This window comes from Hyperolius riggenbachi, chromosome 11 (assembly GCF_040937935.1).
Source record: "Hyperolius riggenbachi isolate aHypRig1 chromosome 11, aHypRig1.pri, whole genome shotgun sequence".
Classification (NCBI taxonomy): Eukaryota; Metazoa; Chordata; class Amphibia; order Anura; family Hyperoliidae; genus Hyperolius; species Hyperolius riggenbachi.
In genome coordinates, this window is record NC_090656.1 from 29,870,054 (window position 1) to 29,883,445 (window position 13,392).

Sequence of the window (13,392 nt, forward strand, 5' to 3'; positions counted from 1 at the left end):
ACGCCATCCTAAGCTGAGTGGACCCCGCAGGCGGCAGGGTGACTTGACGTGAGTTTAGGGGGTGACAGCAGTGCTGAAAAGGCATTACTGCTGTTCTCTTCCTCCGGTCCATGCAGACAATAGAGGACACAGCCAGTGTTAAGTAGCTGTACAGACACATGAGTGACATGAGAGGCCCACTGAGAAGGGGATCCAGAATGCTGGGGGTTAATGAGATGCAGGCAACACACACACACACAATGCTCCAACTCCATGATGTCCGAATGAAAGATGGGGAGGAGCCCAGCCGCTGATAGAATCAGGAGCTGACAGTATCACTTAACCTCTTCCTGTCCAAACAAAAGCCTTCCCTTCAAGGAGCATGCTTTGTGCTGGCTGGGGAACCCTCCTTAGACCCCCACCCTCCTCGCACACGCTCATCAGAGACCAGCAACAATGAGGGCAATGTGCAAGAGCTTCTTCTGAAGCACTATGTCCACCAAGAGGCTCCAGCCCAGGCATGCAGGAGACAGAGGAGGCCTCATCCTCTCAGCCCTACGAGGGGCAAGCCTGGTACCCCCTCACTGAAACTCCAGTGAAATCAGGAACGCAACTGGGCCCAGAAGTGCTGCAGAAGTTCACAGTGGTTAGGAGACTGAAGACAAGAGGAAGACCCTGGGAACTCCTTCCTGTGTCCCCAGGGCACTCTGGGTAAGACTGGCTGCATCTCCAGATACTTCCACAGACTCATTACTGCAGCAATTAGCAGAAAGTGCCCCAGGAGGGGAGTCGGAGGAAAAGGTTTGTGTGGTTGGAAAAATCTGCGGATACATAAAAAGCAGATGGGTCCCAGTAAACGGCAAAGGCCGGCTAACGTTCTACAACAGCCAGTGTCATGGCGCACCCCAGCGGGACCATCTCCAACCCTCCGAGGCCCAGTCACAAGTCTGCTGACCTTACAGGAAGCAAGCCTGGAGTGAGTCAGATATGCAGGCGGCCATCTTCATTCCCTATGAGGGTGTGTGGACAGTTTCCCTTGTGCTTCCCTCCCGATGCAAAAACCGAGCAAATCAAACAAAAATGGTGTCAAGGTCAACATCATGGAGGCTGACATTGATTTCCTTTTAAACAATGCACACTGCCTGGCTGTCCTGCTGATCATCTGCCTCTAATGCTGGGTACACACTATGAGATTTACTGTCAGATCGATTATTTCCAACATGTCCGATCTGATTTCCGATCATTATCCGATCGATTTCAGATAGAAGTGAACGGAAAACAGTCATAAATCGATGGTAAATCAGATCGGACATGTTGGAAATAAATCGATCTGACAGTAAATCTGCCAGAAAATCTCATAGTGTGTACCTAGTATTATACCTTTAGCCATAAACCAGGCACAAGCATGAAGAGCAGTATGAGTGACTGCAGTCTGACTGCATCTGCCACATGCTTGTTCCCATTGTGTGATTCAGACACTACTGATGCATGAATGATCAGCAGGGCTGCCAAGCAACTGGTATGGTTTAAAAGGAAATATGGCAGCCTCCATATCCCTCTCACTACATTTGTCCTTTAAAGTCAGAGTATTCTTCCACAAGAATGAAAATTTACAACAGGGACTTACAGGGGACTAATCAGGTTTGGGAACAGCTGCGGTTTCAATAAGTGGCAGTTCCAGATCCAGATTATTGCCGTGTAAAGTTCTGGTTTAAATTTTCAGCCTAAATTTACTTGCATTTCAGACCCTTTGGTATCGAGGACACTGGAACGCTGACATCTGATTGGCTGACATGGACCACATGATGCAGCAACATGGCTGACACAGGCAATGTGTTGCTGCGACATCTGATTGGCTGACACGGGCCACGTGATGCCGCATAATCTGATTGGCTGACACGGGCCATGGCACTCTGCTACAAAAAGGAAGAGGAGTTAGCAAACACTCACCAGGCTCCGTGGGGGGAGAGGACGTCCGGATGGTGAAGATCTGGCTCAGGTCCTCCTCTTCCTCCGGCAGACCCTTCTGAAGCCGCTGCAGCTTACGTAGGCTCTCGCTGCGCTGATGTTTCATGGAGCGCACATGCTGGATGAGGTTAAGCTTGGCCTTTGTGGAGTAGGAGCAGAGGACGCAGTGGTAGTACGAGGTGTCCCCCTCCACGTTACTCTCATGCTGCTGCAAGTGCTACACAACAACAAAGACACCCATTACAAGAAGAATACAGTATATAGAGAAAGTCAAACAACAAACACTTCCATTAGAAGAATACAGTATATATACACAATGTCAAACAAACACATCCATTAGAAGAAGTATACAGCATATATAGAAAGTCAAACAACAAACTTAATCGGAAAACACAAAAAGTAGAATTACTACTACAAACCATCATAATAAATCATTACAAAGGCAGCAATAATAGGAGAGAAAATAACAGAACAGCAACAATCATAATAATGGTAAAGCCAAGACATCCTGTAACGAACCATTAAAGTAACAATAACAGGATCCATAAATGTATCAAATAAAAATAATAATAATAAAAACACAAACATACATACATACAAGTTTGCCTTCTTAAAACAATATTCAGCTTCAATATGAGCAAGATTCCCACAATGCATCACTCCAAGAGTCAATCTGCAAATCACAGGGTTACGTCCCTAAACACCAGACATAGGGCTGGTGCAAACTGAGCGGTTCTTTTCTGCTTTGAAAAGCGATTGGCTAATGTATTTGAATGGGATGGAGCACGCCAGAGCGATTTGTTTTTCCCCCAAACGCGATTTTGCCTCAATGTTAAGTATAGGAAAGTGGAAAATCGCTACGAAAAGTGATTTTCCAAGCGCTTTTGTTACAGAAGCTGTTCAGTTCCAGCTCTACTGTAACAAAAAAAAAACCCTACACCAAAACGCTCCTAAAATCGCTAGGCATGATTAGACAATCGCTAGGCATATGCCTAGAATCGCCTTAAAAAATCACTTCAAAAAGAGCTAAGCGTTTACTTTTACGCTAGTGGTTTTTGGTGGGCCCTGGCCTATACAGCCAGAGCTGCAGGTGAAAAGCAGAGGTGGTCAATGAGATGCAAAGTATTCTGACTTGCATGCAAATATAATGCAAATTGTATACAGTTTGGAAATTGGCCAATCAAAAAAGTCAGGAAGCAGATTTGCAAACAATCTGCATAAGATCCATGTTGAAGTTGAGTCATCAGCCTTCTCTGGCGTGCTGCTTCAATATAGTAAATATTCAATTAGCTAATGAGGTTAGAGGTGGCCATACAGCCAGCAATTTGGCAGCCCAAATCAAACAGATTTGATAATTTTATCAAATCGAGAGAGAATTGAGTGTGTTCCAGCATGCGCAACAATTGTACAGGAATCGGCTACTGTTATTAGTTTTAAATTGACAAAGAATAGATTTTTGGATTCAGATCATGGAGGCACAACATCGTTCAGATCCATCAGGATATCATTTAGTGTGTAGGCCGCTAGTCGTACAACCACACTGTAACTGGTTGCCCAATAAAGTCGATCAATAAGTCGCTCGATGCACAATCGCTAAATGTGTGGCTACCTTTAGGCTGCTGCGGGCAGAGATCTCTCACACAGTTCCTTGCAGTTGCCGAACGTTTTAAACAATCTGTATTAACCGGTTAATCGACCATCTGTGGAGTATCACCAGGAAAACACTCGCAGATTAAGACCAGAATGAACGGGATGTTTTCAGGTTACACATGGTACATTCTGATTGTAAAATCTTAGCAACATCTGTATAAAATAAACCTCGATGACATGGATGAGGCTCAGAGATTTGTTGCGATTGCACAATCTGATTGTATTGTTGTATGGTCAGCATTGTTGGAAAGCTGTCACACTATATGAATTAGTGAGGTTGGAGAATATTGTACAATCAATATTGTATGATGGATGTCCTGCTTTAGCCACTCTCACATCCACGTTTACACCTCTCCCTGTATCGGGCCACTAAAGAGGACGGCGGCACAATAATCTATAAACGCCAACAAGATGCAAGCTGAACAGTAACGCACATCTGCAGCTACAGAAGTGAGACTGCACAGCTATCTGTGAGATCTCAGTGAAAGTGAAACCCAACAACTTATTACTTATCGTGGTTTTCATTATAGCTTTTTCTGAAAAGTGCAGCAGACCTCTCCAATGCTGCTCTCTGCCAATAATCTACGGCATGCAAAGCTGCTGAAAGAGCAGGTCAGGGATGTACATGTATGTAGAATACACAGAAAGATGGAGAACACAAGTAAACAATGTCTGCCTCAGTGTTTTATGGAGAGTTGTCTCTGCAGAACTCCAGCAGTCTTTAGGCCCATACGCCCGGCGGATCGCTCAAGACCAGTCTTATCACCCGAACGACAGTCTGTACACACGCCCGATTTCGTGTGCGGATGACTGAACGACGGGACGTTCAAACGACCCGTCGTTCGCAAAAGTCCAACGTGTGTATGGGCCTTATTTACAGTTGCTGATAAGAACTAATTAGACAGGTTTATCTGCTTAAACAGAACACAGAGCAGTGCATTTCTTCAGCAACTATATGCGGGATAAAGAGTTTTCATTAGGTGCTATGCAAGGGTTCGGGTCTCTAAAGTCAGGTCACTAACTGAAAGTACTGTTCCCTCTTTCACAAAATGCTTCATAAGTTTCCTAAAATCCACATGCACTGAGGAATGACATTATATCTCCTGTTGTGTTAACAAAAGTTAAGTGGCTTCTCCCAGACAGAGCCCGACCGATACTTTGTATTTCAAGATAAAAATATCATCCTTGAAGCTTTAACACCACATATGCTTTCTCTCGGAGTCCTCCATTAAAACACTGACTGAGCTGTGCACCGATTTTTTTTGGGGGGGGGGGGGGGGTGGGGGGGGGGGGAGAGGGGGGATTAAGTGCCAGCGATATTGAAAATCACCGTAAAAGCGCTTGTGCAATGATTCCCTATTAGAGTGTTCGCATCTGCGCGTTTTGATTGCTTTCTACTGACCACAGCGCTGCCTGTACCATTTTCTGAGCGTTTTGGCTCAATTGAAGGTATAGGGAAATCACTAAGCGCTTGAAATAGCGCTTTGTATAGCGATTTCCCAAGCGCTTTTAAGAATAAATACATTGTATTTGACTGACTGATGTCAGGAAGTGAAAAAACGAATTGCTCTGCAAAAGCGCTTAGAAAAGCACTTTACAAAAAAATTGCTAACGCGCAAGTGCTGGGAGGCGCTAAAAAAAAAAACAAAAAAAAAAACACAAGAACGCAAAGCATTCGCACTTACGATTTGTGATGTGAACCAGGCCTAACTGCCCTCTAATTCCAGGAGACATCCTCGTGAGGAAGAACACCTGTGCGAGAAACCTCTGCTGGAAGCAGACCTATTTCAGACACCCTTTTATTAAAGTGGATCCGAGATAAACTTTTACTCATTGCATAATTGTGTTCCTTTCATATAGTTTATAGGGCATTCCTCAAGCCAAATACTTTTTTTGTTTTTGTTTTAATACTCTAATTCCCTATAACCTAAACAAGCTTTGCCCACAGCTTCTCCAGAGAGCCTTGGCACTTTCAGCCTTAGTAGCAAGGTCTTATGGGAGCTCAGTCTGGGCAGGAGGAAGAGGGGGGTACTAGCCCGAGATTTCAGAGGCAGAGGGGAGGAGGGGAGTGAAGTTTTCACAGGCTGAGGGAGGCTGGAGATACAGATCAGCTTTCCTGTGTGTAATGTGACAAACAGAACATGGCCACTCTCATTGTAATCACAGGAATAAATAATCATAAACTGTTGAAGCTGTATGCAGCTAGATTTGCTGTGTAATCTATCTAGACTTTACCTAAGCTATATAGACAAGTTATTTGTTATAGTTTTTCATCTCGGATCCGCTTTAACCCTTACAGGGCTGGTCTCAGTTTGTATTCCACGCTGCAACACTCGAAGGTGGTACAAGAGTTAATTACTCGGACAGGCTTGCGAAACGACCGCAGCCAAAGAACCCCGCATAATCGCGAAGAGATACAAAGGCAATGTAATTATTGAAAGTTCCCAGGAATCACGTGCGAGAAGGAACGGACAGGGGCTGGACCGCGGCCAAGGTGGCGATCGCCTCTGGCATCCCAGATATTCCTCGCCAAATGATAATTATCAGTATTAGATACCATCTATCACTAGATGAGACATCTCAGAAGTGCACTGCATACCGCAGCTGTCATAAAGACCCCGGCAAGAATCATGAAGTCCAAGTAGACTAAGCCAGCCAATCAGTGACCATGATTTATATCCAATTTACCCCAAATACATTTCACATGATGTAGAGCCGTCTGGCAGCTCCGGCTGCCGGGCAACTGCAAGTCCCAGCAAGCCCAAAGCCTGGAATTACAGTCATAGCGGAGGATGGGAATGCTCAGAGGGCCGGACACACAGAGGGGGTCGTTCAGCGTCCACAGCGGTCACGCACAGATAATGCACACGTCCGCAATTCTACTGGAAGTGTCAGAATGTGGCAAACTATTTCATCATCAGGGCAGAGCTCTCCCACCTATTGCTGCTCAGTTGTCCCAGCAGTGTGTATTGTCATTTATATATGAATTAATGTGTACCATCCAGGTTATCCACCCATGCCTCCATCACAAGGAGGGCACTATACCATATAACAACAATCATCTTTAAACCAATCCCTTTATACTGATATTTTCCCATTACCCTAAGGCCCCGTTCACACTGCACGCGTTTCCAGCCGCGTTTTGGAAACGCGTGCAGGTGGCCGACACGCACGACATCAGACAGTGCATAGAGTGCACTGTCTGATGTTCACACTGCATGCAGTCCGGGAACGCATGCTGCACGCATTTTTTTGCCAAAACGCGTGGCTGTCCCATTCACTTTTCAGTGATGGTTATGCAGGTGGCCGACACGCACGACATCCCATTCATATTTTTTCAGTGATGGGATCAGCCACGCAACGCATACAAACGCGGATGCCGTGCGTTCGTACGCGTTGCGTTCCGCATGCGTGGCCTTCCACGTTTGTAATGTGAACGGGGCCTAAAAAAAGACCATCATAACACCAGTACTCAAAAAGAAAAAAAATTGTCATCTAGATCCCACAGCCCTCAGCGACTGCCCGGTTTCACTTCTCCCCTTCACACTCAAATTACTGGAATGACAAATACATGCTAATTTAGTGGATTACTTCTGATCAAATGCTATTTGGTAAACTCAAACTTGTGCTCCAATCACTACACAGAAACAGTTTTCATACACAGCATTCCTCCCTACCACCAAGCTAAATCTTTTACCATAATGAATCCTTCCCTATAGGGTTAGATCTACACAAAATTAGATCATCATAGAAGTAGTATTTTGCTGATGCAACAAATCACATAACACAGCCTGCAGCGATAGAACACAATTCACATTTCACAGTAACTCCAAATTTCCAGCATGTAGCACCAACAGTAGTTTGTTCAAATCCGAGCCTCGGCACTGGGGATACGCTCAGTGTGCAGACAACCAATTATATTTGTCTTTCTAGGATAGGCTCAGAGGACAGCCAGCCAATCATATTTGTCCTTCTGGGATAGGCTCAGCGTATAGACAGCCAATACTATTTGTCCTTCTGGGATAGGCTCAGCATACAGACAGCCAATCAGATTTTCTTTCTAGAATAGGCTCAGTGTCAGCCAGCCAATCACATTTGTCCTTCTGGGTTAGGCTCAGCGGACAGACAGCCAATCATACTTGTCCTCTTCTTTTACAATCTCATGTCCCCACCGCATTTAAACAAACAAAACAACCAGCAGCACATTTGGCAATGTCTGGGGCAAGACTAACCATATAGAATAATTCTAACCATACAAAAGAACTGAAAATACACAAAATATCCCAAAGATTTATTAATAAATATAAACGTTTTTAAGACACAAAGATTAATAGGCTGCAAAAAGTAGCTACATTTCAGCCAATATAATGAGCAATGGTCAATCTGACACAAAATACAAGAAGGCAAAAGCGAAGCACGTAAAGAAATATGAACTCAATGTGCATCAAGTCCTGGTGGATTGTGATGCCAGGATCCCAGAGCTGCAAGGCAGGCATGCTAACCACTGAACCGCTGTCCGCTCTGCACACTGGGGAGGATAGGCTGCAGCTGCGATAATGTCTATTTAAGGCGCATTGCTGCACAGCAGCCGCTAGCTGAAGTGTATGGAGATCTCCAGGCCATCAGCACATGTGTCAGCCCATTGATTGCTAGAAAGCTTGTCGGGCCTTCTCTGCCCCCCCTTCTCCTCCTCCAACAATAGGAAACTTCTAACATCTGGTTCTTCACGCATGGAAAGCAAAATATTGATCAGGCTTAGCTGAAGCACCACTTTAAACCAGGACAGAGAGCAGAACATTCTGATGGAAGGCAGAGAATCCTCCGGGGACATTGTGCAACCCGGTCTAGCCTCCACACCTTCCCAAACAGCACTAGACACGCTGCACCAAGAGGACCTGTCTGCTGTACACAGGCAGAAAGACAGGAACTCGGCCAGCACTGAATGTCTGACAGTGGCGCAGGGCAGTACAATGGCATAGTGGTTAGCACTCTCGCCTTGGAGAGCCGGGGTACCTGGTTTGTATCCCAGACAGGGCACTATCTGCACGGAGTTTGTATGTTCTCGCCCTGGCTGTGTGGGGTTCCTCTGGGCACTCTGTTTTCCTCCAGCATCCCAAAAAACGCACAGCTAAGTTAATTGGCTTCCCCCTAGGGGAAAAAAAAGAAAATGTCCATAGACTGATTGTCGTCGACTCCCCCCCCCCCCCCCCCCCCCAGCACTATATACATAAAAATTGATACAGCACACCAAAACCAATCAAGGACAGCCACAGAGGTCAGAGGTGCAAGAAGGGAATGGGGAACAGTGTGTTAATGATTACCACTATTCAAAGTATCTATACAAGTGATTATTAGCACAGAACCAATAGAGAGCTAATACTGTTAAGGGAGGGCCCCTCGGGGCCCCGATGCTGTCGCAACCTCTGCAACCCCTATTGCTACGCCACTGCCAGTCTGTATATGAATATGACTCCACACTGATTCAGAGGCACAGACTAACCAGCAAGCTCATGGTGACCCAGAACTCATTGGAGTGTGTAAGGGACTACAATGGTCCTAAAAGCCCCCTTACTAAGATGTTAAGAAAAACAGTCCTAAAACAGAAAGAATTTGCGATAATTCAGGTTGGAGTGAGCTCGAGATGTCTCCCAGTGCATCACTGCTGAATATATGCAAATTAACCATTGTACCATTGTACCCTTGTACAAACAATCCGAAACCGTCTGTATGCATGTTGGATTATTATGGCTCTGTACATATTAACAAGCTGACACATCATTGCATTCCAGCGGTTCTGGAGGTGTGTGTAGCTTCTAAGGGTACAATGGTTAATTTGCATATATTCAGCAGTGGTGCTCTGGGAGACATCTCAAGCTCACTCCAACCTGAATTATCGCAAATTCTTTCTGTTTTAGGAAAGCAAACTTTTGTTTCACTGATTCAGAAATCTCCACAGGCAGTTTAACTCGAAATAAAACTCCAAGTGTAATCCGAAGTATCTTTACTTGGGTTTAAAGCATACAGGGATGCGTTTCAGAGCTTTTTCTTAGGTAAAAAGACGATGCGATTACAAGGTGCATACAGGATTACCTCACCAACTGACTCCACTCTATGACAGAATGATCCAGAAATGGCTTCTGAGTGGGGAGTGACAGTTGGGAAATCCTAACTAAATCTAGCAGGGAAAACTGGAATATACTATTGTAGAAATATAAACAATGGTAAATAACATAAAGAGAGGCTGTTGTGACAGCACAATCATACATACACTACACGATACACACAGACACATGACTATGGTAGGGATTATACTGTGAGCCCCTCTGAGGGACAGTTAAAGAGGAATGCCAGTGAAAATAACGTAATGAAAAGTGCTTAATTTTTACAATAATTATGTATAAATGATTTAGTCAGTGTTTGCCCATTGTAAAATCTTTCCTCTCCCTGATTTACATTCTGACATTTATCACATGGTGACATTTTTACTGCTGGCAGGTGATGTCAGTGGAAGTAGCTACTGCTTGCTTTTTGGCAGTTGGAAACAGCGGTTATTTCCCACAATGCAACAAAGCTCCCACAGTGTTATGTCAGCACTATGGTCCTGACATCACACTGTGGGAGGGGTTTCAACACAGTATCAGCCATACAGAGCCCCCTGATGATCCGTTTGAGAAAACGAAAAGATTTCTCATGGGAAAGGGGGTATCAGCTACTGATTGGGATGAAGTTCAATTCTTCGTTACGGTTTATTCATGAATCTTGCAGTTCCTCACTTGTCTGCAGGGATGATGATGATGATCGAGACAGAGAACAATCTCATCGTTTGGTCTCTTCCAACAAACAAGACTTCTAACAGTTATTGCTTTCCTGTAGCAACCAAAAGGTAAGCAGTTGAGTGCAGTGCTGGCTGTTAGAACTAAGTGGAAGAGGCCAAGAGGGTAATATGTCCCCCTCATTTCAGAAGGCTCTCTGCAGACAAATGAGGACCTGTTAGACATTTCTATACAAAGTAACTCGTATATGGAAGATTTTGAACTGGTGGTCAACACGTTATACTCTTCTACTGTACAAAGATTGTGATAGGAGTGTGTGCAAGTTCGCTTCCAGTCAATGGACTAGCCCATTTGTGGGTGAAAATGAGTAAGAAGGGCTCCTGCTCTGTGCAGCTAGTTACTCATGCTGCACACCTTCACATTGACTGAACACCGGAAACCAAAAGTAAAGGCTCAAAATGTATAACTGCAACTGCCACCCTACGTCCCACTATCATTTATCTGTTCACCTCTTTTCTAGGAAGTCTGTACCCTTCAAAGTACAGACTCCAGGCTGGTGAAAAAGTGCAATTTCATTTTTTGGAAACCCAATAGTATTACGAAAATAAGTTGAGGTCATTGATGCAAGTTAATGTGTTTTTTTCAATTTTCAAAGGAAAGGTGTAGCCTGAAGAAAGACCAGGGAATCTGCATTAAAGTGAACCTCCGGACTAAAAATCGACTCCGCAGCACTGAAAAGGCCTGGTGTTTCTTTAACAGTTTCACAGCATCAGAACTTTGTTTCTCTTATACAAGCCTCATTTTTAGCTGCACAGAAGTAAACTGCCCGGGCTTTTTTTCCCCTGATGCTGTGCAAAGCATGATGGGATTTCTGATTTTGTTGTTTTTGTTCTGCTGTTTTGGTGCAATTTTTTTTTTTTTTTTTTTACATTTTGAATTTGACATTTGAAGCCTAGCATGTGCAGCTGGGAGGGGTGATCAGGACACAGGACAGTTGGAACTGCGTCTCCTGCTCCTTGTCACCTCCTTTCAACCAAACAGATGGCTGCCCCCATGACAAAGATGGCAGCCCCCATGAATCACAAACATTTGCCTGTTTTTTTTAAAACAGGGCGAGTAAGAGATTATATTACCTATCTATTCTAATTAACATAACTAATGTAACTTGATGACAGTATGTTTGTTTAGGCTGAAGTTCCCCTTTAAGAAATATCTACTCCATTTCCTTAATTTATAAAACACTGACACAGAGCTGTACAAACACATATGCATCAGTCCCCGCCCCAGAGGAGCCGACAATCTAAAGCCGTCCCCTGCAGAGAACAAATAAACTGTAGAGGAGACCACTCCTCCAGAGGAGGACAAACCTCTACTGACTGAGGGCTTATGGAATAGCTGGTGGTCACTATAGAGGTGTGGCTTCAGGGGGTACAGCATTCACCACCTCCCCCACAGCTACTTACATCACAGCAGAGGGCGGGGCTGAGACTGAGGGAGGAGGAAGCCAGGAGCAATTGCAAGTGAGCACATCAGCAACCACCATCCGCCACACCAGCTACTTTACCTTTTCTATTGCTTTTTTGGTATGAATGATGGTTATGGTGGATCTAAAAAGTCATTACAGTTTACAGTTAGCTGGGAATCATCTCTACCATAAAACACGGATTTCGATTAACAAACGTAAATGCTACGGATAAAAGCACAATACTGCCAAATGGGTCCGACAGGTCACACACACTAAAGCGATCTGCATGGATGGCAGCAGAGGCAGTGGCGTAGCAATAGGGGATGAAGAGGTTGCAACCACATCGGGGCCCACTAGGGCCCTCCTCCAAGCATCCTATTAGCTTTGCATTGGTGCTATGCTGGTAATGAACTCCTCTATATGTGCATTGAATAGTAGTAATCAAACTTTTCCTTTACTCTGATTAACCTTCTCTAAACTCTGAAGCTTTCCCTGGTAGTATTTTGGGCTCCATATAAATAAAGTTCTTGGGGCCCCATGTCAAATTTGCACTGGGGGCCCAAGCTCCTTATTTACGCAACTGGGCAGAGGCCAGGATAGACAGTGGCAGGAGAAAGCATGGGTAGCAGCAGGGGGAGGTGTGGACTGCAACAGGAGCCAGTGTGGATGGGGGTAATGTGGGCGGTGGCCAGCGGCAGGAGCAAGCATGGATGGGGCAGAGTGGGCGGTGGCAGGGGCCATCGTGGATGGCAGCAGGGACATGCTTAGCGAGAGGCAGGGGTCGTAGTGGACGGCGGCAGGGGCCTGTGTGGACTACGCAAGGAGTAAGCGGCTGGCACTAGTGTGTGTGGCGGCAGGGTCGAGTTTGAATGGAAGCAAGACCCAGCATGGACGACGGCAGCAGTGTGGGTGCAACAGGGGCCAGTGTGGGTGGTGACAGAGGCCAGCTTGGATGCTGGCAGGGACCATGTGGATGCTAAACCAGTGTGTGTGACAGGGGCCTGATTAGACAGTGGCTGGATCAGTCTGGATTACAGCAGGAGCAGAGTGGACAAAGCGTGGATGGCAGCAGGGGAATGCTTGGCGGGAGGCGGGGGCCAGCGTGGACAGAGGCAGGTGTGGATGGCAGCAGGGGAATGCTTGGTGGGAACCGGGGGCCAGTGTGGACAGAGGCAGGTGTAGACCGAGGCAGGCGTGGATGACAGCAGTCGAATGCTTGGCGGGAGGCGGGGGCCAGCGTGGACAGAGGCAGGCATGGATAGCAGCAGGGAAATGCTTGGCAGGAACCGGGGGCCAGTGTGGACAGAGGCCAGCGTGACTGGCAGCAGGGGAATGCTTGGTGGGAACCGGGGGCCAGTGTGGACAGAGGCAGGGGCAGGTGTGGACAGAGGCAGGCGTGGATGGCAGCAGACGAATGCTTGGCGGGAGGCGGGGGCCAGCGTGGACAGAGGCAGGCGTGGATGGCAGCAGGGGAATGCTTGGCAGGAACCGGGGGCCAGTGTGGATAGAGGCAGGGGCAGGTGTGGACAGAGGCAGACGTGGACAGAGGCAGGCGTG

At 46.0% G+C, this 13,392-nt stretch overlaps 1 protein-coding gene across 13 annotated transcripts in view; it reads right to left on the bottom strand.

Annotated features, from left to right (window-relative positions):
* Positions 1 to 13,392, bottom strand: part of ZFHX3 (zinc finger homeobox 3) — a 1,434,500-nt gene that overhangs the window by 53,265 nt on the left and 1,367,843 nt on the right. For all 13 annotated transcript variants that reach the window (XM_068259585.1, XM_068259586.1, XM_068259596.1 and 10 more), the window contains one exon: positions 1,930 to 2,164. In XM_068259585.1, coding sequence (XP_068115686.1) covers positions 1,930 to 2,164 — 235 coding nt within the window. The remainder of the gene's footprint in view (positions 1 to 1,929; positions 2,165 to 13,392) is intronic.